Consider the following 26,467-nt stretch of genomic DNA (forward strand, 5'->3'; position numbering starts at 1 on the left):
CTACTTTTACATTTCCTTCGGGTCCTTTAAAATCGTCCTGATTCTTCACATATGTCAAATCTTCCTTGTAATTGTCTTACATTCACCATACTTTCGTTATGCTTGCTTCAAACCTTATGCAGACATTCTATAAATGCCTGCTTTTTTAATTTTTTGTTTTTTTAAGAAGTCATGGTCAAGTGACCCTTACGCCTATTTGATGAAACCGACCTGGGCATCGCATGGTATTCATCTGGGATCAATCCATCCTTCCAATGCGACTTTTATTAGTTGATATGTCACCGTCGTGTTCTTAGTGGCTCGTGCTGGTGGCTCGTCAGCTAGCAGTTCTCGCTTCTTTCTCCCTCGTGCCCATAACCATTCATATATGTAGCTCTCACTTTTAGAATCAGAGGCACGATGTTTTCCGGGTTGATTCATATATTCTACGGTCCTCAACGGTGAACCCATCTGGGATACTCAAACGCTGGTATGAACCTCGTCTTCGCAATCGGCTCAAGTCCAGCAAGGGCATTGTTCCCTACTTCCCTTGCTAGACGTCCAGCGTGCCCCTTCCGCTTCTCCCTGTTCTTCTCTTCTCAATCAGTAGCCCCAGAGGAGTGGTGCTGTCTATCGCAAGTAGGAGGATGGGTGCTGACGTGCTGTACAGTATGCGGTCGTCACTCTGGGATAGTCCTTGCTGATATCTGTCGAGGCTCTCCTTTTTCTCGTCTAGGTATATCTAGTGGTAACCACCCGGACTTCGTATGTCCGTACAAAACCCCGTTTATCGCTGCTCGATGGCCCTCTCAATTCCACATCATTCTTTGCAGCGCCTTGTCGTCTTGGTCGCATTTTGATTGACGCTACTTCCAAGGGTCACGCAGAACTGATGAAATTTGCATCTACCCGCCATCTGTGCCCTTACAAATTTGAGTTCCATTCCCTCCATCCACTCCCATACCGTGACCGCCGAAGGGTCTGCCTCTTCCAATTTCTTCGTTTTTTACGTTTCCTGATTCCAGTGTTCTTTACGTCTTCTATGGATTTCAAATGCTTCACAGTTCCCCCACACTTTATTGATGCTTTATGTATGTGCGCACCCCGCACATTTCATTTACACTTCTCAGAGATTTCCTCCACGCCTTTATCATATTGCTCTTTCACATCTGATCACGCTGGTTCGCCTTTTGTAGTACTTCGTACTCCCTTCAAACTTTTTTTGCTCTTTCAAATCTTCTTCCTCCTGCCCTGCATTACATTGGCATTACACCTTCTTTATGACCTTTTTACGCATCCTCTGCATCTCCTTCATCTGCCCCCTCCATCATACCGCTTCAAACCTCTATCTCGTCTTCTATTTAGAAAAAAGTTGCAAAGGAAAAGTTGTAGCTAATATGCTTATTAATAGACTGTAATCGTCCTGCTTAAAAAAGGTCGAAATTTACCATACGAACACTTTCCTCCCTCGTTTTTGGAACGAAAACGCCGCGTTTCCGAATTCTGAACTGTTGGTTGCCTAACCGAATGTTACCGTCCTACACAAATGAAAGGAATATTATGTTGTAGCAGCACGTCCAGAGATGTCGGCAGCATAACTACCTGTTTTTTGTGTGCAGATGCAGAGTAGGTGGTTATCTAACTAATGGTATCGTCATAATCAGACAGTCAGTAGTTCTGCTCTTCTGTCGTTAGTGTGTATTTGTGTTTCTAGCGTTGTTGTTCTGTGTGAATGGACTAAACAAAATATATCCCGTTGTAACTTGATTAGGCGTTTAATTATACCAAAGTGAGTATTACATTTTAAACCGTCATTTAAAAATGCACCAATTACAATTACAGGTCAACAAGCATCTTATAGGTGCATTTTAAGTTCTTTGAAATTCAAGTAGTGAACGCATATAAAAATACCAAACCGTTCGTCGTCTTTAAAGTTACAGGTAACAGCAACGTAAAAGGAAATTGCTAGTTACTTTAACTTTCTATAAATTTAAAACTACACAACTTAAATCTGATGTGTAAACTTTACAGTTTAGTCACGTTTGAAATGTTATAATAATATTGTTTCATTTCAAAAGGTGTGCTTTGAATGCGTTTTGCGATATTTGTGCATTCTTATCTAATCTAACGTGACCACAGATAGGTATTTACATTCCAAATTTGGCCGGTTTTCTCATTTTAAAAAAGCTTCTGGTCCAAAAATTTATATTTAAATGCCATTTTTAATTGTGCCCCGCTCCAATCCAACACCAGTTTTTTAATACTTTGTTCACAGACAATATCCTCTATTGTTTTTCAGATTCCAATTGAGGTTAGCCCCATTTTTTTAAATTTCTAGTTTTTTAGATTAACATTTATGTTAGTCGAAACTGGTTTTTGTTCCATGGTACATTTAGGGTTATCAGCTATCTTGTTGCACGTGACGAGGAAGAGGAAGACCAATGTCTCAGTCGCAACCCTGACATTTTAGAAAGTTAAAAAAATTCTTTTTTTGATTGTCTACTGTGCTTCATTTCGGAGTAGGAACTTTTGGAAAATTTTACCAAAACCAGTAATTAAAGATGCTTCACTCTGTCGGTCTTGTAGTTGTTTAGAAACAAATAAAACTGGAGATACAACTACATATTTCCAGTTTTTTAAGGGTAGTTTACTTACGAATGGTTATTTCCGGATGTTTGGAAGAAGTGGATACTTTGGGCACTTTTGCGGTCAATTTTTCTAGTATTTGTTGTAGTACCTACCATGTAGAATTTGTCAAGAGCTTTAACTCGAGCTTTAATTTAATGTGTCACAGAAGGGAAGATTTTAAAATCGGGTGAGAAGAAGAAGCAAATGAAAATCATTAATCAATATGTGCCGAGGTCTGTCCCCCTAGAAGAAGTACATGGTCATATTGAACCGAGTATTGAACACTATGACGAGTGAAATTGCCTCCCACAGGTTATCATTATCACAAATGAGCCACGCGATATTTTTCGACATGCCTACTATTCTTATTGTATTTAAAGAGCTACATCAAACAATCTTACAAAAAAAAAAGGATTTGTTTGCCCTCATCAACACCATTTGATTTGAAATAATATATAAACACACATTGCATGCATTTGCATATAAAAAACGTTCGAGAAGTCTGAAACCTCTTATAAATAGCCTCGTAAATAGCACTTCAAAAATTATGTACACATGGAGTCCTACTTGCATATCCTTGGAGACTACTTCTTTATAGCATTATGTGTGGTTGTTTCTATATTGCAACGTAAATGCTACAACCCCAAGCACATAATTCCATACAAATTTTGTCCCACTCAACCGTCACCGTGCGTGTTAAAACCTATGGAATAAAACTTAAAAGATCGTAACTTCCATGTAGTCTCCGTGCTGAGATCTCAAACCTTTGGCGAGACCTTTAGTGAACGGACGAAAGTCACGCAAATATTTTTCATGATAAAACCCTCCATAAAACCGTTAACAAATTCAGTAATCTTCTGTTTCGACTTTTCAAAAAAAAATTTAAAATCCTTTTGGAATCTCTTTTTGGGATCACCCTCGGGATCACCATAAAATCTTTAGATTCTTCAGATCTTCAGAATTGTCTTAGAATCTTTTTAGTACCTTCTAAGAACGTTCTTAATCTCCTTAAAATTAGAATCCGGAGAATCTTTTTAGAAAATAAGTACAATTTTCCAAAACTGCTTTTCGATCTTAGAATTTGCTTAGAATCTTCTAATCTTCGTAAAATCTTACGACCATATTTAGAATCTTTTCCAATTTTTTTGGAATCCTTTTAGAAAGTGTGTGTTGAATTTGAAACTGGTACCTCGAATTTAAAAAAAAATCATCTTGGAATTTTATGCTAATATTTTTAGAATCTATATAAAAATCTTTAGAACTTCTAGAATCTATGGAACTTTTAGAACAGCTTGAATATTTTCCACGATATTATCTTTTCTTCTTAAGATTTTCCAAGGGATTTTCGGAGAGATTTTCTTAAATTCTGCCGATGCGAAGCTAGCAATAACCGAGGCGATAACGAACCAGTAATAGATTAAGCCTCGGATTAAGCATACCTCTTGTGAAGTTAGCAATAATATGTACAAATATGCCTCGAAATATGCATATAAAATCATATTTATAGGGGGTGTTTGGAGACTAAATATGTATGTGATATTGCGATTGATATTAAATCTGCGTATACCATACCTTAAAAAATGCCAATAAAATTTTTATTTTAGTAGAAATAATTTTAAAACTCCCTTAAGTAAACGTAGAGAGACCGAATTAAACTTGGAATTAAATTAAAAAATATGGGTGTTTAGACTACAACGAGAACCTCGAGGAGGACGGCAATAAAATTTGTACACAGTCGAATTATTCTAGCTGCTTCGCTTGAGCTAGATGACTATTGCTATCATCGTCTTTTCGAGATGTCAAAAATTCATCTAATGTCAACGTTTTAGATAATTTTAAACAACTTTTAAAGAATACAATTTTTTCCGGCTGTATGTAAGTATCTACAGGGTGGTTTAAATTCGTGGCTCCCCATTGAGATTTCTGTAACGGTGTAAAGTTTGCCCCTTTTTATGACTGAGAAAACGGAGAAAACGCATTTTGAAAAATGTATGAAAATAACTAAGATATCACCAAAAAACTGAAAATGTCAAATTTCGTTTTTATTTTTCCTAGCTTAAGCTGTCGGAAATGGACGGTTCCCGGTTGCACCTTCTATGGGCACTTTTTTCGGAGAACCTGAATTTGTTAACAGAATTTCCATAACACGCTATATGTAGAACGAGATGTAGAAGGTACAGGCTAGTACGTGCTTATTTCTTATGGGCGCCATGTCGGACTTTTACGGAATGAGATGAGGACGAAAAAGAAATTCATTGGAATGCATTGCCACGTTAATTCAGCAAGATCTAATTACGTGTGGATGTTTTGTTTACGAAATTTTTCTAGTAAATTTATGTATAGAGTGTGATGTGACATGGCATTATTTTTCTGATTTTGTCCTCTATCTCATTCTGTAAAAATCCAATATGGCGTCCATAAGAAATAAGAAAGTAGTAACCTGTAGCTTCTACATCTAGCGTGTCGCTACTGGACATAGAAATGCGAGTGGAAATGTTAAAATCGCATGCACGAACAGTCGATGCAATCTTAGTTAACCGATCTCATGCGTGATTTGAATTTTTGTTGCAAAAAAGTCTTTGTAAGGCAAATAACCCAGAAATATTTTTACAAATTTTTTAGAAAGACTTTCTTGAAAATTCCAGATTTTTGAATTAACTTATACATTTTTTAGAAAAGGAATTTGAGATATTTTCCTAGAAGCAGTCCTCTTAGCAACAATCAAAATCTTCCTACAAATTTCGTCAAGATATTTGCAGTATCGTTTAGGGCGGTAAGATTTTTCGAACGAGTTTTAGAACCATATCGAAATAACCTTGGTGGAAATAACCCAAAAACCTGATGTGTTCTACTTCCCAATTTTGTTACATCCTGAACGAGATCCTGAACATCTGTACACACTTTTACAAACCGGTCTGTATTTTTGACATGGTCTTATAGGTAGGTCTCTTTAAAAATAGCGAGAAAAATCTTTCTGAAGTTCTCATGTAAAAGACACGAGGAGAAATACATTTAGGCAATCACGGGAGTGGTCTTGACAGCGCAACGTGCGGCTTATTAATTTACTTATTTAGCATTATTTATCATATTTTCTTAAATAAGTAGTGTACCTACCGGGTTTGCCACTTCTGAACATGACCTCGTAAGTACTTTAGTACTGTAATCTACAATTAATTTCATTAACTTATTTAAAAAGTGTGGGAAGTAATTGTTAGCTATTGTATGTCTGGAGTTGCACTTCCAATTCAGGTCTCACATGTTGCATGTGAAGTTCTTTCCTTGGCCAGTAAGTTATGGAATTTTTCTGGTCACTTTAGGAATGTTAATGCCTGTTTTACTAGGTTTTTTTTTTAGAGAAAACGATGTTTTCCTCTTGGTTTTTCTATTACAAAATTGCATGACATTGTGATGAAGGGGGACTGGTAATTGTTTATCTACCACTTACATTTTAGAGGTTATGCGAATTAATCTATCTGAGATGTCCTGGGGTTATTAAGTTTACATTTAGCAACATTACAATTAAAAAAAACAACTTTTGAACCTCGATTTGAACTGAGCACTCTATAATCCAAGTAGGAGGTAGCCTTGATACGGTCACCACCAAATGATGGCCCGTATGAATAAAAGTAAGCAAATGCTTATACTTGCAAAATTCAAAGTAAATACTCGTAAGTGCTCCTTCGCACTGGGCGACTTAGCAGCGCTTCTAAGCAGAAGGACAGGACGCAGTGCAGCGCTGCTAAACCATGCTAAACAGACCAGTATGAAGGGGCAGTTACGAGTATTTACTTTGAATTTTGCAAGTATAAGCATTTGCTTACTTTTATTCATATGGGCCAATAGGTCGACATCTCAAAAGCGGACTTTGTGAAACTAATCCAGATACTAAATGTTCATGGCCCCCGTAACTCGGGAAGGGGGAGGGGGCGTCTAGTTCTGATTCTTGCGTCACTTTCGTTGTTCCATGCCGTTCGCGAAACGTCAGGTCGAATGGAGCACGTGGAGGAAACGAGCAAGCGCGAGTGACGTTTTTATGGTGGAAGTTAGAATGCTGAGATATCAAACAGACATGATTCCTATACGAGTTCCTATGTTACTCAATACATTACGTACGATAATATCATTAGTTATTGTAAATGCGTTGTTCAAATTACGAATTCAAGTATAATGTAATGTGAATGTGTAAGGTACGGTACTTTTGAAATTTTTCAAACAGGTTTTTTTCATACCAGTGAAGTGCTCTTTGGCCAAGTACGAGGTACACGAATGTTATTAAGAAAAATTGTTTAGAATGAAATGATGGTGATTGATGATATTTAATATACTCGTACAATCCATAATATCAGATTGACAAATTGTACATATTCACCATTATGTAATAACAATTTAAGAGTATATTATTGATTTTCATTTTTCAAATAAACTCAGGTTACTTTAATAAACTATCATTATGTTGCAATTGAATTTATTAACTAGATACCTGTTTTCCTGCATTTGACAAACTGAAATCTAATGGAACTGGGCAAGGTTAATCAATAAATTAATAGAGTAATTAAACATGACCAGTAAGTAGAGATGACCAATAAACTTAGTGCTTACCATACATACTTTATACTATACCTCGTACTATACTATAAAAATAAACTTACTTGAAATTGCTTGAAGTGTTCTGAAACATCAAACTCATTTGACAGAAGAAACAGTTCTGCTTCATTGACATTATGCTAACTTTTTGTAACCGTTGGTAATTGAAATTGGTTGCTAAAGAAATGTACGGATACCATTTAATCTAATGTGTGCAAAAAATATGGGCAAGTTTTAACAATAGAGTGGTCACGGACACCGATTTATTTATTTCATTTTATTTCTATTTCGTTCATATAAACACTTTTCCATATGCAAGTTTAACAATGAATCACTTTCTATACTTCTTCAATAAGCAAAAGCAGTCACATTTCTGGGTCATTGGTTTTTTATGCCTTTCTTCGTCCCCCTCAGTGTTGATGTAAACTATTTCTAATATCATCCTAAAAAGTAAAAGCTAAGCAATGAATGGACAAAGCTCTATTTCAAGCAGCTGTCGGTAATACGACACAAGACGTAGACGCAGTTAATAGGTATGACTGACTATTTTTTGTTTTTGTAAATATTTATATGTACTATACACACTGATGAAGGTCGTATGAATAATGACAAATATTAATTGACAATTGAAGTAATTTACACGGCATAAAAAGGAAATAAAGCGCGTTAATTTCACGTCTTACAAGGATCATTATATCATTTAAGACTATTTAAATATCAGTTAAAAGCGCCGCGGGCTTATCCTAGCTCGTACCAGCAAACGTGTGGTACGAAATCTACGTATATTCCAGAATAGACAAAAGCAGTAAGAGGAGTATGCCGGTAGTCCGCGGGAGGCCTTGAAATATTTATTACGTGCAGTACACGCTTGACGATTATAAAAACGCGATCACGTTTAGGTATGATGATGACAGTTCGGTGCAAAATTTTGGATAAACAAAAACATAATAAAGAGAACAAACCCACAAACTTTCCCTAATTATAGAAACTTTCTAGGCGCTGACATAATTGCTTGTTTTGATAGCGAAGACTTTAGTAACTACTGGCAACATTATTGGAACGTTGCCCTTGTTTCTCGAAACTGGTGGGCGTCATTAATTAAAAGTGACGATTTTTGTATGTATTTTCATCAGTTTTAATTTGTTAATCTTGGGGTTGTAAAAATATAATAAAAGAGAAGATACGGTATATCCTCGGAGACGAGAGGATCACAGATACAATTGTGTACATCAAACATCCGCTTAGTGTATAAATTCATAGCATCATTTACAAATATCCATGTCCGAACCCGGATTCGAATCAGGGTCTCTTAGTACCGCAGTCACGCTACTACGCCACACAGGCCGGCGGCAGTACACGTGGGTGTATTGGAAAGCTGGGAATATCCATCGGTTGGGTCTTATACCCTTCCCATATTTTAAAATTCTGTTATAATCATATTAAAATACACTGTAGATCCCTGCAGGTTCTCTGTATACGTGGTAAGTAACTTTAGTGCCTTGAAGATAAGATTTTTAGTGCTTTTGTATTATAATATGGTTGGATATTCTCCACATTTTAAAAATATTTCGAATTATAAGGGCGGGTTTACAAGTAGAGCGCTAAAAAGGTACATTTTTTTTAAATGGAACCCCCTGTATTTGAATGCGTTTATTGTCAAAATTATTACTAAAATTACTAACTTTTATCCTAGGTTCAGTGAAAGTCAAGTAAATATTACATCTACTATGAAACAATTAAAAATAAATTTACCGGGTGTTTTCTTTGTAGGTCCAAAACTTTATATTAAAAAATCTCTCTTTTTGAAATGGAACACCCTGTATGTTTTTCTATCATCTTTTAGCTCCTCCAAAAACGTTCAACGTTTGCTAATAATGTCCTCTTAGGCCTCGGTCTTATACGTATCTGCTAGTTTTGGAAATAACTTGGTTTTCCTAGTTTTGATGTTTTCATGTTGAATATGTTATGTAGGTAGTAGTTTGGGCAAACAATTGTAGAATGTTGTGTAGATTAAGTTTCCCTTTCAGGGTTTTTTGTATTTGTACAAATAACGAAGTTGTGGTAAAAAAACCGAAAAATGTCATTTTCAAAAAATTATCTGGCATTCGTTTTTGTATTTTCAAAGATATCAAAAAATAGTTTTAACAAACGTTTAGTAATTTTTTCTCAGCTTTCTGATGGTGCCAAAATAAAATTTCTATTACTTGTGTGTTTCGAATAAATAACATCAAATTTCCTGTTTCTTGTGGACGCCATATTTGATTTTTATGTTATTCGATAGAAAAAAAAATTACAAAATCAGCGATACTAAACACTTAGTATTTCATTAGGGAAACGATCTTCCAGTTTTGCCTGGAAGCTTACAATGTATTTCTTATGGCAAAATTCCCAGGTCGTGTCGATGGTGCCTATGCGAGACAATAAAACGAATGAATTTGGTTTCAATCCAAATCAGCCATGGAATTATTGCCATAAGAAATACTTCGAGGCAAGAACGCAAGATTGATACCCAAATGAAATACTCAGTGTTTAGTATCGCTGATTTTTAAATTCTTTTCTCCTCGTTTTTCTCTATCGAATGACATAAAAATCAATTTCGGTTTTTTGACCATAACATCGTTGTTTGTAGGTAGAGCTACAAGAAACTCTGAAAGGGAAACTTAATCTACATAAAATTCTGCAATTCTTTGCTCATTGCATCGCTCGCTTACGATGTACGAGATTCCCATAGGAAAAAACTCACCCTGTATATCAATTGCTATTAAATCCACATATGACGCCTTAAATTACGCCAATAAAATTTATACACATACGTTTTATTTTTTTAAAATCATTTCGGAACTTAGTTCTAGTGGAAATAAAAAAAAATGAGGAGTAATTGGAATAATCCCATAAATAGCACCAATAAAATTTGCTTTACTTTTTTAAAAATAATTTTCAAACTCAACATTCTTAAAATCGGTAATTATTGTTGTATCATATATGTATGGTACCTGATCGTGGGATGTTAAATTGTATGCTGGTTACTCTTACCCATAATTATAACGATACAAATCAAATCCCTTTGTATGAATTTCCTTATTCAAAACATACAATCATGAATCAATAACGTTAGTGACAGCTGCGTAGGTCACTGACCAAGATCTTGGCTCCAAGTTACGAGCACATATATTTAATTTTCCAATCGTAACAACTTTCCACTAATTGCATTATCCGTAGGGGTTTTTATTTAGAGAAAAATCCCAACCCAAATTAAGTAACGTTAAAATTCCCCAAGGTTGTTAACCTCAAAAATTTGTGGGGGTGGAAAAGAGCTCCATTACTTTTCCTTAAATTGCGTTTAGTTTGTCCACGCAAATGTTTACAGCACATTGGAATGCGACCATTTCCAACCTTGATTTTTTAATATTACTATTTCACTGGATACTCATTTGTTTCAATAATGGCGACCAGTACGGATTTTCCGCAGTGTTATATACATAAAACATTTTATTAGTTATTTATGCACGAAAACTCTGCTATAACGACTGAACCATTAGAAAAAAAATTGATTTTAATTATTGCAACGGAATTAAGTATATGATACATCATAAATTTAATAACTAATTAAAATTCATTTGCACGTTTTTAATTTGCTTATTGTTTTACGTTATTGTATCGACAGTTCTTAATTGAAACGCAGAAATTACGCAATTTTTTTTCGCTTTTCACGCTCTAGTTTTAAATTTCAGGAAATTACATTTGTTGCTAATCGAAATAATCGCGTGGGTAATTTTGTTTCGCAATAGATGATGATCGAAATTGAATTTGCTTTGAAATTTACTGTCATTAAGCTCTTTTTAGGTTTTTGTATTCGTCTCCTATTTTGTGTAACAATGATGTAGTTTACTCCTATTTTGTTTTTGATTATTCACTTATAGGTCCATAGAAAACAAGACATGATCATCGAGTTCGATTTGCATATTTATGACTTTGTTCCCTGCTTTACACCGGGTGCAACATAGTATGTGTTGGAAGAGAGAACCGTAACAAATATTTTTTCTCGGGTACAAACATCCCTTTCGGCTCGACGGATCAGGTGTAGGTAGATTTCTTTAACCGTATTAACAAATAAAAGAGTCCGCTATTTTGTTCCAATATGGCGGAACCAGGCTACCAGCTCCCTGGAAATAAATTCAATTAATGGTATGAATCTTACGCGGGATTTAAGGAGCATTGCCGTCCTCGGTCCTCCATCTCCCTTACTGTAGACTAAGTTACCCCCTAGGCACATCGGCTCCCTGTGCGGAGAACTAACGTTCGCTAGTTGTGGGAGCTTGTGCGTTCGATGGGTTGTTCTGTTTTGCCTTTTTGTCCCTCTTCTTCGTTTGAGCACTGCTCCTGGCTTTTGGGTATTGGGTGTCTGCCGCTCCTCTGGTTGCCCTCACCGTCCGTTCTTTGAATCAATCAGAGTTAAATTTCGGTAAATAGAAACAAATGATCTATTTTGGGGCAGAATTGAATCCTGCTATTGAGGTACATATTAAAGAGTAACCCCGATAGTTTCAGTACCATGAGATATACAAAAAGCGAGACAAAAAGTTTTTAATTTTTTTAACGGAAGCGGCATTTCTTTTCATTACTATCTACAGTGAAAAATTCTTTTATAATCTACATATACAGGATGTGCAATGATGGCCGAGTCGATGATTGTGGTAGGCCATTTAATTGAACTTCTTGTACCGTCGCAATGCCATCTTTATTATCAACCTCATTCTGGTAACTTCCTTTTTACAACCACAAATCCTTTAGACTTTGTACTTGGAGGCAAACTTTCACTACATTTTATCCTCGATTTTATCAACTCAATATTCTAACGTACTTGTGGGCGGAAACCGCAACGCGCTTCGTTTAACGTTTATCAAATGCTTTTTAGTAATAGGTAATCCAAAAATTATGATAAGTGTATGATTGATCACCCTCCACTTCGTTCCCAATTGTGAAATTTTCCCACATTATAAGTATAAATAATAGAGAAAGTTACTGCTTCCTTCAAAGGGACATTTTATTTGAACGGTAAAGCACGATAGATAAATGAGGCCAAATTACATCATATTTGCATCCGAAGAGGAAGTAGTAAGAGTTGTTAACTTTGTTGTTAAACATAGCGAAACAATTCACAATTGGGTAACTTAATTAGCATTTAAAATTGAGTTTTTCCAGATTGTTATGGTATCGCAAAAGTTCCTTCAAATATTAAGATGTCAAAATTTTTTCCTCTTTCCTACATTTCAAAAACCAAAATGATGTCTCTGAGGGGACTTTTCAATGGAAGTAGGTAGTATTGGGCACTATGCCCTTTTCCTTGTTTTTCTCAAACAATAACTCGAGCGAAATCAATCAGAATTAATCACACGATAACATATTCAGAGGTTTTCTCGTGTACTTGCAAATTTATGGAAATCAAATGGTTTTTCTAAAAATAAATTATAAACATAGATAAACAAGGTATATCACTATTTTCCGTGTTTTTTTATTATGCAACCAACGTATAATTAATTTGAAAGTTTCACCTTCTGAGTAGTAATTGAGATTTTCTGTTTGAATTGTTGAATATTGGGATTTTAAACGGACACAACAAACAAGTCCTATATGAAATTTCTCATGGGCTGTTGATAATTTTAGATTATACCAAGGTATGCATATTAGAAAATGTTGGTGGGTGATATTATGAGTAAAACGGATTAAATGCTTGAAATAGTATTTTCCTGTCACTTTCGGTTTGAGCCTAAATTTCGAAAACTGCATAGTCTATATATTTCTACCTTTTTGGAGAGAAATTTATTTAAACGTACACGGTTCAATAAATTACATCAGAACCGCCAACGTGTAAAAGAATCCTGAAAACTGCAGTCCTCTTGAGGATCTAAGTTCCGTTATCTATTGTCCGTTCCGAAGGTATCATCTCTAGGAGAAGGGCTGTAGAAAAACCATCGTTAGAGTGTTATATGTAAGATACTGTAATTTTTCTTGATTTGTATAAATAAACGATCGGTTCTCTTTTAGAAATTGCATAAAAAGTATTTTATTGAGTCACTCTGTATTCTATAAAACTATTACGTGTGAACAGATTTAGAAAGGTCTCGGTTATTTTTATCTTTTCTGTGTATAGTTAGTTTCCCTTTAAATTAGTTCAAATGTTAGCCATAAAGTAGTGTAAGAAGTTAACACGTGTTTGTCCGATCACGGAAGAAGTTTTGTTGAGTTGAAAAAGCAACACAGCGAGGGCTTTGGTTAAGGTTCTGTTTTTATTAATAGTTAAAAGTTTCTACTGTCCGAGCAGCCACCGAGTGATAAACAGTCACGCCGCCAAAATGTCCCCCTGAAAAAGCGAGATTCTTTTAAATTTTTTTACATGCGTGTCGGAATAAATTTTTAATTGTGCTTGTATTCGAATCCATTGTGCGACCCGGATAGAGTTTATATCATTTTTTTTCCGTATCCAAGAATTATGTCAGATGTTAATGAAAATGTGTGTAATTAATTATTTGGAATTTTACAAGTGTACCTACACGATTCCTTCATAAAAACTGTAATCTACTTGCTTGGGAGTGCTGGAACAGGTTCGTGGAGTACCTGGCGGGGTACATGCCTACATGGAAAGACCTGTGCGGCACTCCCAATACTGTCTATTTTGGCAATATCTGTACAGAAATCTAGTCAGTAGTTCCATGTCCATTCAATTAAAGAACATGAAACATTGCATGGGACTACTTACCAAACAAGAAGGATCGCATTCTTAGTACTTCCATGCACAAGGTAGAACAATAAACGTCTGAGATTTTATCATTTTTTTTGTTTCAAATTATTTGCATTTCGAACGTAAGAAACGTTTTCCACAAAAATGACGGCAACATGAAAGCCCAAAGGTGTGTTCGCTTCAGGTCAAACTGAAGGTAAACGACATAAATGTGCTTTATTCAGTGGCCCGCGCTTAACAACAATTACAATCTTAACCTTCACTCTTCGTTCATTGTTTTATTATAGAAGTTGTTAATGATTGTGCAATAAATATACTGCACAATGCAAATTTACTGTTTTTCATCTGAATTGGTAGTGAATGACACAATTCCGGACGTAAGAATAGAATGTCTGTCATTGATCTTACACCATAAGCGCCGATTGTTTTTGAAAATAGTGTTTTTGTTCTTGAATGCCTGGATGAACAGAGCGTAAAAGTGTCCCTAATTGTAATCATCACGGAAAGGTCAATGTAACTGGATGTTCATTTTGAAAGAGGTTGATAACATGGGCGAAACTTTATAGACTCCTTAAATTGAAAAGTGTACTTATGGATGCAGCTATATTCTTTTGTTCGCATCCGTTATACAATGACGATTGGCTAACTGAAACTGAGGAAGGAAAAAGTAGTCAAAAGACTGAGATTGGTTGATAGGTATGCACAATATCGGCACCGTAAGTAATTAATCCTCTGACAATATAAATATAATAGGTAAGTGGTACGTTATAATCTCGGTTATAATGGTATTTTGTTATGAGGCAGCTTTCTACTTGTGGTCTCCCGCTGAGATCACTTTTAGCATGATTTGAAACTGCGGTAGCGGAGAATGTTCAAATTTCCTCTCAATAAACTATAACAGCAGAAAGCGAGATTATGTGACGGTTTCACATCAGGATAAATTGCACCAACGAATTTATTAATAAACTTTATCCTTATCACCCATTGCCGCCTGTTGAGGGGATGTAACGCTAAATTAATAAGAGAAGCCGCAAAGGGATTCTATCTCAATGAAACATGACGTTGCCAAATCACCAAGTAGCATCTAGATCAGAATCTTTAGGAGGCGTCATCTTAGTCTTAGGGTGTATAAAAAAAGACAATATCAGACACGCCGCACTCTAAAACCCGACTAAAGTCATTATTTGGTATGATTGCAAAGAAAAAAATTTAAAAAAAAACGCAAATTTAGAGGCTTGGGTACGGGTATTTAAGAAAACGCGCTGGTTTTTAATGTCAAAAAAGATAATTTAGAAAAATATCTACTCAGGATAAGACATGACCCCTATGCTTTACTGACATAAGGAGTAAGTTTCTCTCAACTCTTGTGCGCGAAATCAAGGGTAGCCCCACTGAAAATCATCTTACCATGTATTTGGAGCTGGCTGCGCCTCACATTCTTACTAATTTGGCAGGTATTGTTATTAAATCGGTACCATTGAAGTTTGACCGCATTGTTTTGTGATCTGACTCGCCTATAGTCTTAGAAAGGGTAATCTCATCCAAATATATTGAATACTTTTATTGAGAATTCTTAATTAATGTTCAGAGATCTTTTTGGTACCAAAAATTACCAAATAATACTTATGCTTACGTGCCTTAAAAAAAGAGACACATTTTGGCACACATATTTTTTGTATAGGTGAGACTCCTAATTTTATGTGAGAATTGAGGTCTCGACAGTGACAACCGCGTGCGCTGAGAAAATTGTAGAAATGAATAGAATTAATTCACAAACCTAGAAATTAACATCTTAATTTTGTTTCAGTTGCCATTTCGTTGGGCTTACAAAAACCAGTCGTGTCATAATCATCAAATCCACGGAGCGTTCAGTTAAAGGTAATCATGAGTTAAATGTAGAACCGTTTCCTATTCAAAACTTTTCACCAGGTAATAATGTCACAGAGAGTTATGGTTAAAATCTACGCTCCACGCACTTTCTTCCGTCCTTAATATTTCAAACGCGTTAGATGGTTCTATTTTTGTGTAATTGCACGCGATTATTTGTTTATGTAATTACTGCATAGTGTGTAGGAATGCGCTCCTTGTATATAAAGTGAAAATTAAAGTGGGAAAGTGATACCCAAACGCCATTTGCGTTAAATTTTACTAATTAGTGACGTTCGAGTAAATTACAAACCTGCGTGAACTTTTCGTTTCCTTTCCTTTGACCTACTAAGTTCGCTAGTTTGGTTCCGTTAGTAAATGTACGGTTGTGAGGAATAAATAGGCTGTATCGTCGTTTGTTTTCATTCATACTCAATTTTTCCCTTTTTGTGGTTTTGAACGCTCAAATTTTTGCGTGTTTGAATCCACTAGGTAACACAGTGGAATTTGTGCTCGTGTTGGTAATTGCTCTACCTTCGTACCGGCCAGGAGATCTGGTGGCACTCAGTTTCGTGTCACCGCCGGTCTACGTAAAACGATGACGCTTGCAACTTTGTGTTCAAACGGTCCAAAATCAACTTCCGGGACATGACAAGTCAATTTTGGGGCCACAATTTGTGATTTATGAGTTTCCAATAATTACATCAGTACATGTACAGCAATAACCATTACGTAGCAATCAGTTCGTGTATAATTAAACCTCTCAAATACCTAATCCAAAACTCGACCAACTGGAAAATGGTTACTTATTATAGTGGGCACAAATTTAGCTGGTATTATACTTGTCATTCTTCCCACTGACCATGACGCCCCTGTTGAATGATTTGCTTGTCTAAACGCAGCTTTAACTTTTTACATTTCCTCTGTTGTATATCTATTAAGGGCTCTGTGAAGTAGGCAAGCACAGTTGAAGCACTAGACCTCGGGTATGGCCCATTCATTAGTGCTTCGTTAGTGCTTTCTAGTGCCTTATTAATTTTCTAGTCAACACCTAGCGGCATTGACTTAACCGAATTGTTTGTCCACTTCACACTAGCAAGCACTTTCGAAGCACTATCGTCGATATATGGTTCATTCTTTAGTGCTTCTAAATGCTCCAATTAATTTTGCAGCAACACTTGCCATTCACGATTTATCGATATTTTTGTGAACTGTTTGCCAACTTCACACCAGCAAACACACTGAAAGCACTATACTTGTGATATGTCTCATTGTTTAGTGCTTCGGTAGTGCTTCCTAGTGCTTTAATTATTTTGATAGCAACAACTATCGGGTCAAAAATATGGCGACTTTTGCGACTTCACTGTGAAGTTAGCAAACACCATGTAAGCATTGTACTTGTAAGATATCTCGTTCTTTAGTGCTTCGGTAGTGGTTCCTAGTGCTTTAATTATTTTGGTAGCAACACCCAGCGGGTGAAGAATATGACGACTTTTACAACTTCTCTGTGAAGTTAGCAAACACCCTGAAGACACTATATTTGTGAGGTGTGTCATTCTTTAGTGCTACATTAGTAATTTCTAGTGCTGTAGGTTTGAAGCTCTACTTTTATATGTAATGTTACTAAGGGCCGATTCTACAGTGCAGGTATATACCGAGAATAACCTATACCTAGAATAAACGTCGACGTTGCGTTGTTACCTATGCGTCAACCAATGGGATACTTGTTACTATGGCAGTTATTCCAAGAATATTTTATTCTGCGAGAGGTGTAATTGTAGAAGCGGCCCTAAATAATATATTACTGTGTATAAATTCATATTATGCTCAATATTAATATGACGGTTTAATTCGACTCCCCACACAAAAATATCGATAAATCGTGAATGGAAAGTGTTGCTGCAAAATTAATTGGAGCATTTCGAAGCACTAACGAAGCACTAACGATTGAACCATATATCGACGATAGTGCTTCGAAAGTGCTTGCTAGTGTGAAGTGGACAAACAATTCGGTTAAGTAATTGCTGCTAGGTGTTGACTAGAAAATTAATAAGGCACTAGAAAGCACTAACGAAGCACTAATGAATGGGCCATACCCGAGGTCTAGTGCTTCAAGTGTGCTTGCCTACTTCAAAGAGCCCCTATTAAGGTGATAGATAAATGAGTTTTTTGCTTCCTAGGGCGGGCTGCCCAAAACTTTGTCTTTAATATATGAGTTTTTAACGCCATACCTATACAACCGTGTGTTGAAATAGTAACCCCAATTTTTTATTAACGAGCGAAGTTTTCGAGTGGTTACCCATTCAAATACGAATATTAACCGGGATAAACGATTCTTGACTGTAGATAATAAATTAATTATTAGTAATAAACACAAACAAAAGTAAAAAAAAGAACGTATAAAAAATTAGCGACTATCGCGAATGAAAATAAATCGCAGGTTATCTCGTTACCACCTTAACGGTTTTATACGATAGTTTTGAAGCAAGCATTTTTGCCTAGAATAGATATCAGTTTCAGGGGTTGATTTATTGGGGTTTAACTGCATGAGCGAGACGAATTGGAGTGTAGCTGAGAGCGTAACGGTAATTTCTTGCGACTACTAGTTTCGTAATCTTATATTTCGTTTAATGTTACTTATTTAATTTATATAGGTACAGGGTGTCCCATTTATATTGAGACAGTACAATTACGCAGTATAATTACGGAAACTATAACGGCGATATCAAAAAATGCTGTATATATAAAATATTCTTCATATGGAGGAACCCATTTAATGATGATTCATCTACCTCGCCTACAGAACCTGCGCGTGGGTTCCTCCACTATCCCAATGTTATGCAGGTGATAGTTAACCATCCAGTGCCCCGTGTGGCCACCGGTGATCTTCCCAATATGACGCGATAAAAGTTTTTAAAATAAATCGGTCTTTTATCAATTATTCAAAAATCTACGCTGCATCCTCGTTCAGTATGCAGAAAGGCTATTCTAGCGTGGCGACAGCACTCCACCCTGCGGCGGGTATCCTCCAGTAACCGATGACCTCATCTCCGTCCTCCCGATTGAGGATATAATGACTGGCGCGGATCAATTTTACGATTGACCTATCAATGCCAAAGCATCGCACTCTCGATATCTAAAAACGCTCCCAGGGCTACCTCTCGACCTGTGAGGGCGTCGGTAGTAATCTTGACGCCCCTAAAGAAGTTGGAGGTGGAGCACTTTCCTTGCTTTCGTCACAAATGTTACGTGCGAGATTCGAGCAGGGTTCTTCGTGCGGAAGGGCGTCCTCCATAGGCTCGTCCTGAAACCAGGATTTTGCTTCTGGGGGCGTTTCAAGATGGTGGCCGTGTCATCCAGGAGCCCGTATAACACAATCATCAACTTGGCCACCCTAGGGACGACGTGCCCTGCACTTTCAGAGCCGCGACACCCCAGGCCCTAATAAGGGGGACGATCCTCTCCAACCAGTTCAAGGTCGACTGGTGCTCGCATGCGGTCACAATAGCACCCCGGTTTGGTTTTACTCTTGAGCCGCTTCCTAACATTCTGTGCGCCAGTCTTATTCTTCTTGAAAATAGTACTCACCACCAGGTCCTTGAATAAGGCCCCCCGACCCTTCTTTCGAGGAGCCTACCCCGTTACCAGACTCCTTTGGAGGGCCAGGCTTATTGATCCCCCTGACGAGGACGTGCTATGTCTGCCTCAACACTGTTTTTACCGGTTTTTACTGTTCTTATAATGATTTTCAAAGGAAAGTATTCCCCCCCCCCCCCCAACCCTCCTGTGTTACATTCTCCCCTAAACCTTTGCAACCCCTCGCGATGTCATTATCGTTGTTGAGGGAAACTTCAACTTCACTGAGGCGTATTCCAGACTCCTCGAGTCGCCAAACATTTTTCAACCTCCCCCGCTTTTTGATAATCTACTATTACTCTTCACCAAATCTTGTAGTGTCCTCCGCGCTCGCATATGATTATGTTTGAGGGTAGGCCACCGACTTCCCTTTTCCTAAAGGATATCCCAAACCCCCTCGTGCTACGTTCTCTCCCAAAAATTGTAGAGAATTTCTCACTCTCATTAATCTTTTTTTTAAGGGAAGCCCTTCTATCCCTCTCCTTTTTCCTAGTTCCCCCGATGCTATATTCCCCTCTAAAGCTTTTACAACCCCACAGATACAATCTAATGAGATGAGGTTTTCTGCAACACATTGGATTGGCTACCAATATTTTTCGCTCACTCAAGCTGAAATTTTCAAATTAGATAGCCCAGTAATGCCCACTAATAAAAGATTTCTTTGAAAATGTCGTCAGAAAATATAAAAGCGTTTTGAGAACTATTTATTACTTATTACAGTATCATGAATACAAAGAAAAACATACCAATGAAGACAAATAGCCGTTCACCATATAGGTACTATTTGTAGGTTGATCTTGATGGCAGCTCGGAAATTAAAAAAAGTGCCGTACAGAAGACAGAAGTTTCGATGAATTCCATTTGGTTTACCAATTACCAAAACATTTTTCTATAGTTCTTTGCGATTGTTTTTACTTCAATTGCCGTATTTTTGGGGTTGTTTATCCAACACATTCTACATGAACCCACTTTTTAAAAAAATCCTTATTGGTATAAATAAAACTCCTACCAACTGAATTAAATTAAACCAGGCGTAATTAAAAATACCCACGTAACTTTTTTCCTATTAAAAATACGCTACTTATCGTAGTTAGGCATCAATTATCAGTCATTTGTATCGTGTCCAAATCATATATTTCAATCCTGCATTAAGTTTTTTTAATTAGATAATTGAAATTCCGATTAAGTAATTTCGATTGCATAATTCCCAGCAGCGACTACTGAATAATTTCACGCGATTTTTTTTAATAAAACGTCTTATTATGTCTCGTCCTTTCACGGAACTTTAATTTTTTAAATAATAGCGGAGTTGCGTATTGTACTTTACTTTTTCTAAGGAGGCGAGTGGATAATTGATAAAACGTGTATTATTAATTGTATTATAAAGGGGTCCTCGCCGTACCACTTCCGTGCCATTCGAACTCTATAAATATCATAATTGTGGGTTAGTATTTTATTAATGTAGGTATATTGTGGGTATATTATGGATCATGTCAGTAGCAATGCAGATTTACACGTGCTATTATAGTTTGTGATATACACGGTATTTCCAAGTTAGTGTTACAGGTGTATTCTAGTATCTACTACCTCATCTTCGACGCACATTTGGTCACCAAGACCAATATCCAGTATGTAGAATAGTTTTTTTTCCTTTTTTTGCCCACAATTGTGAATGTCACCAAAAATATACTTGTTTTCTTGATCTTTGAAGATTTACAAAACTTTTGTTTGGAAACAGCATGGGCGAATGAGTACCTAACATAATCACGGATCCGAGTGGTATCGGGATGACTATACTTTGTCGATAAATTGAGTAATTATTGCAACTGCCAAACTGATATGTACAATCCAGATCTGGCCTTGATGTAATTCCTCATTCGTCTCCAAACGACAGGAGTGCTTGACATTGTGAAATAAAGTTACAAAGCAGCAGCAACAGGTGTTAGACCGGTAGAACAAAGGTTAATGATGAAATGAATTTTTCACTTCAAGGATCATTGAAACAAAGATGCAATGCAATGTTGAGTAATTATGAAAGTAAACTTGGGATTTATAATTAGTCGAGGCAATGTGCAATTAGAAAGAAGCCTTTGAAAGTGGATCACGGTTAAGCTTTACATTCTTTCTTTTATAAGCATTGAGCTCGCAACCGCCAGGACTCTTCTAATCCATTCATCAAACTGGTCCGTGAAAAACGTCCATAAATATTTACTTAATTTACATTAATTAATAAATTCGAAGAAAGTGAAGCTCGTTAATTTCATGTTTGTTTTTCCTACTTCGAGCTTTTTTGCGACATTTGTAGAGATTATGAACCGAATTGAAGGACAACTTCATACTGTTTCTTGTTCCATTTTTTTAGCTTCATAGGTAATTCCGCATATTTGTTGGCATCAGAAAAACAGCCTTTAACTATTTTGTCGTGATCTAACTGTTAGAATGGAACGTGCAAAGATTTTGTTTTCCAATCAGAGCGCTGTTTTCTAACACTTTTGTAGTTGGTAGTATTCGAAACCACCATGACAAATTTTCAAAAAAAATTAGTGTTGCATTATGTCATTCAACGTGACAGACGTCACTGTCAGATTATTCCTAAGGGCCAAGGGGCTCAAACAGCCGGGAGCCTCGACGCGATATTTAATAACGAAAGCTAACGAAGATTGCTCCAGGAATTGAATGTGATGAACGTTTAGGAGAAGAGTGTGTTAGAGTAATTTATTCACCTAAGTAGATTGTGGTCTCTCGGTTTGAAGTTTGGCCAACATTTTTAGTTGGGTTTCCTGTGCGTGGAAAATCTAATGCGTTGTAATTGATTTTTGAAGTAGGTACGCATCAAGATTCAAACTGAGCCCGGTATGAAATTGCATTCTGAAAACCCTGAAGTTTGAATCTTGCAATAAATGCCAAGAAATATTTAAGTTGAAATATGAATCTTGAACTTCTTGAAAGTGGAAGTATCTATCTCTATCGAATAAATTCATTAAACTAATACTAATGGATACTTAATCTGATGATTAATGTTTTAAAAAATCTATTATTTCTTGATTGCCGGCATCATGCATTTGACAAATCTATTAAATGACAACAGAGATGTTGATTAATATTTTCTATAATCGATTATGCGATTACTAGATTATTTCAATAATTAACCATTCGATTAATCGAGTGCAACTCGTACTTTATGCGTGATATTTAAAAACTGTTATTTATGCCATTTTGGAAAAGGAAAAAAGTATGAAAAATGATGGAAGAGGAGAAAATAGAGAGAATTAAATGGGCAGACAAGAATGAGGGTAAAGGACTGAGAAAGGGTTGTCCACTTAGTCCAACCCTCGGCCCAACCTTTTTTAATTAATTCCTACATGAGAGGCATGAAAAAAATATTAAGACAGGGTCAAAGTCGAGGGATAGTAGGGGGAAGAAGAAAGATATGGTCTCTGGCATCTGGGGTTGTGACATTACCTTGCAATATACACCCTTAATAACTTGGGTACGGAATGTGGTATCATTTGGTTGTTTCCCTTTATGTTCTTGCCACGCCCGGCTTTAAAATCTTACCTCGCATTACAAAATCGCATTCCATTCCCTAGATAATCAGGGTGGAATGTTTTAAATGCCAGCCCTGTGTATATGTGTATAAGGTGAGGTGAGTGTACAGGATCTGCACCAATGACATTCCGCCCCTGTTTTTTGCCACCTTTGGTTTTAGGTTACCCTCATATTCAGCGTATACCTCGGCGTAGGTATACGTAAACCCACCCTTGTATGGTTCTAAGACGAGTACATTTGTGCACTCATTTTTTTTCGATATATTGTACTTAATTAGTAAATAAAATGCGAATTAATTCAATTGTAGGAATATCCTGGAATGTCATTTTCTTTGCACAGAAATTGAACAGCTTCCACACAATGTCGCAACACTAACTTTTTCGTTATCTTATATTTCAAAAATTCTCAACAAACGGAAGTACTCCTGCATTAAGGCATAATTACGGTAAAAATTGAAAACCATTCTTTCTCCCAACTTTTCTATTGTTCAAGATTCCGAAAGACCCATTGGTACTCGAGCAATTATAACGCGAGCGTATGTATTATTATTATGAAATTTAGTGCCTATTGTTATAAAATGCAGTATCGCTGGGTGAAACGTTAGTGTAATAGCTACGTATATATATTAGTTTAATGACCTCGATGGTAGTGCAAATTTATTTTTTTTAACTCTTGAAATGGTTCACTTACTGGCGAATTAGAAATAATTTGAACCATTACAGATTTTTTTAGTTCATTGTGGTGATCTAGAAAATTGAAAATAGGAGTTCAACGTTTCCCAAGTGATTGCTGTTTGTTATCACATGTCCTTCCGCTTTGAAGAGTCATTACATGAAATTTACATTTATAATTTGTCATAACACTAATTATCTCGTTATGCGATTTAGATTGGTATCATAATGACGTAAATTTACGTAATCTATAGACGATTTACAAAACGCGCATTTTCATGTTTCCCCTATCAGTTTTTACAGTTTTACTAAAAAAAATCCATTAAATTCATATTTGCGTTTGAAGTGTGGTCCGAGAACTTCGTCTAGAGTCCAGCGTGAAAATAGTTCTATAAATAAGGCAGTTAGTTGCTCGGGCAAGAAACTTTCAGACGCGTGATAAATGGAATGAGATTATAGAATTGGTCAAAGCGAGGGTCAAAGCAATGATCTGAACCTAAAAACATCAAATTTACTTCATTCTTACATCGACCCATAGACTGCAGGTGGTGGTTTATTGTCGAATTTAGCGCAATTAAATTAAATTGTACGAAGACCAAGGTGTAATTCGAGGTGTAATTGCTTGCACTAATAATCTGATTAAAAAAACCACCTGTCGTCGATATAGATATAAAAGTAAAAGTGACTTTTCGTGTTGATGGGGTCCAAAAAATTGAATAAGTAGTGGAAATTTAGTTATTTGGTCTAGGGACTGGATTTAAGGACTTGATATTTTGGCGATAGTAATTAGCATTTATTTGCTTTCGCGATTACTCGATATTGACCTTTTACTCCAATGTGGAGGCTCGTTTAAATAATTTTCTTAATTATTCTCTGTTTGGAATCTTGCTAAACTGCATTTTAGAATTGCTTCTAATTCGACCACTCCTTTTTCAGTATGGCAACACTATTAAAATGGGCTCAAAATACTACCCAAGGTAAAAATAACAACAAAAATAACAGCACCAATGGCGAACGGAAATGGATTCACCCTCCAGAAGCGTTACAAAAAGGTCATGTGGCGTATCTGGTCAAATTTCTCGGAAATACTGTAGTAGACCAACCAAAAGGTAACAGTCTAAGATTGCGAACTTGTAAATTAATTTGCTGGTTTGCAGGAATAGAAGTCGTAAAAGAAGCAATACGAAAATTACGTTTTTCGCAGCAACTGCGTAAAAGCGAAACAGGTGCCAAAACGCGTAAAGTCGAATTAACGGTAAGCGCAGACGGTGTAGCCATCCAAGAGCCTCGTCATCATAATATCTTACATCAATTTCCCCTACACCGAATATCCTACTGTGCGGATGATAAAGGCGAAAAAAAATTTTTCTCCTTCATCGCCAAACAGCAGAACCAAGGTACTAGGATCCTTTCACCGACGACGATACAATAATAATTATCTTGTAGATAGCGATCAAGAAGAAAAACACGAATGTTTCGTATTCATATCTGATAAGTTAGCGGAAGAAATTACATTAACTATAGGTCAAGCCTTTGAGCTCGCTTACAAGCGCTTTCTAGAGACCTCGGGAAAAGATCTGGAGTCGCAGAGGCGAGCAATGGTGACGCAACAGAAGATCAAACGACTCGAACAGGAAAATAATATTTACAAACAGAGGCTTTTGGAAATCACCCGCTTTAATAGTATTAAATTTGAACTCGACCAATACTTGAAAAAGCACGAAATTCGAAGTTTGCTAGAACTTCCACTAGGCCAGTCTACAAATTCTAGCAGTGATATATCTAGTGTGCATCCGGAGCACGTTAACGGAAATATTAGCGATCAGTTGGTAGATTTTGGTGCCTCGGAGACTACCAACGGTAATGGAATCGCGCCACCTGTACCCCCCAGGCAGTTTGACTCGGCGCCGACCGTTGGAACAAAATTGGAGGGGTTGCTGCTCAATGAATTGGATCATGACGATGACTTTGATCCAAGATCGTACGAAAGCAATCATAACACAACGCACGCTCTAATTATGAATGGAAACGCTTCAAATCCGCCCCCATTATGCAAGTAACGGCTTTGTCTGTATTCATACTAATTTCAGTATTACAGTGGCTCCCCCTCCTAAAGCTGCCCGGAGAAGTAACATCAATAATAACAACATGGAGAATTTGCAAAGGACATTCGGACAAGATCTGTTTGGTGTCTCTCCTTTTGTATCACAAACAGCTGTAACCCCGTCTCCTAACAGGTAGAGTAGTCGACTGTACTGTGTTATGCTGATAGAACGTTTTTTAGTGTAAAAACATCTGATCCTTTCGAAATGGGAGATTTTGCCACTGCTGCTACGCCCCAAGATATTGAAAATGCCATCGGCTTGTTGGATAAACGGATATTGGAAATGAAGGTTTGTTAAAAACTGGACTATATCATGTTTTTGCGAAACTTTTTCAATTGAAAGTCTTAGTCGATTATGGTTCTGTGGGATATAAGTTTCGCTTTACATATGATATAGTGATAAACACGAATGGCAATTTTCGTATAATAAAGAAAATTACAAATTTCAGACTGGTTTTAGTCGTGGTATCAGTTTTGGAAATGAAGATTTTTCTTTGGAAAGTCTAGATCCATTAAAGAATTAAATTTTTGATAAATGTAAGATATATTTATTATTGGAAACGCCCAGGCTCCTATCAACGTGATTCTAACCTAGATCAAAAAATATACCTACTTTAAAATACTTTAAGATTAATTTTAAGTAAAAAGTATTATGTAGATCTGATCTATATGTTATATTTTATATTTAATTGCTTATAATTGTTATACATG

General features: G+C 36.4%; 1 protein-coding gene across 3 annotated transcripts; it reads left to right on the forward strand.

The window, feature by feature from the left end:
* The first annotated feature begins 1,610 nt into the window (after positions 1 to 1,610).
* LOC116178190 (PTB domain-containing adapter protein ced-6) lies at positions 1,611 to 26,433 on the forward strand. Of its 3 annotated transcripts, XM_031497619.1 has the most exons (8): positions 1,611 to 1,768; positions 15,738 to 15,808; positions 24,589 to 24,761; positions 24,810 to 25,049; positions 25,099 to 25,704; positions 25,751 to 25,889; positions 25,937 to 26,045; positions 26,206 to 26,432. In XM_031497619.1, exons 3-8 carry the CDS (start codon positions 24,590 to 24,592, stop codon positions 26,278 to 26,280), a joined length of 1,341 nt encoding a protein of 446 aa, XP_031353479.1. In that variant the 5' UTR covers positions 1,611 to 1,768; positions 15,738 to 15,808; position 24,589; the 3' UTR covers positions 26,281 to 26,432. The 3 variants fall into 3 exon arrangements, with proteins under 3 accessions (XP_031353479.1, XP_031353488.1, XP_031353496.1); XM_031497628.1 differs by lacking the exon at positions 15,738 to 15,808 and having other exon boundaries at positions 1,622 to 1,768; positions 26,206 to 26,433; XM_031497636.1 differs by lacking the exons at positions 1,611 to 1,768; positions 15,738 to 15,808 and adding an exon at positions 20,932 to 21,060 and having other exon boundaries at positions 26,206 to 26,433.
* The last annotated feature ends 34 nt before the right edge of the window (positions 26,434 to 26,467 follow it).

This window comes from Photinus pyralis, unplaced genomic scaffold, assembly GCF_008802855.1.
Source record: "Photinus pyralis isolate 1611_PpyrPB1 unplaced genomic scaffold, Ppyr1.3 Ppyr1.4_LG1, whole genome shotgun sequence".
Taxonomy (NCBI): Eukaryota; Metazoa; Arthropoda; class Insecta; order Coleoptera; family Lampyridae; genus Photinus; species Photinus pyralis.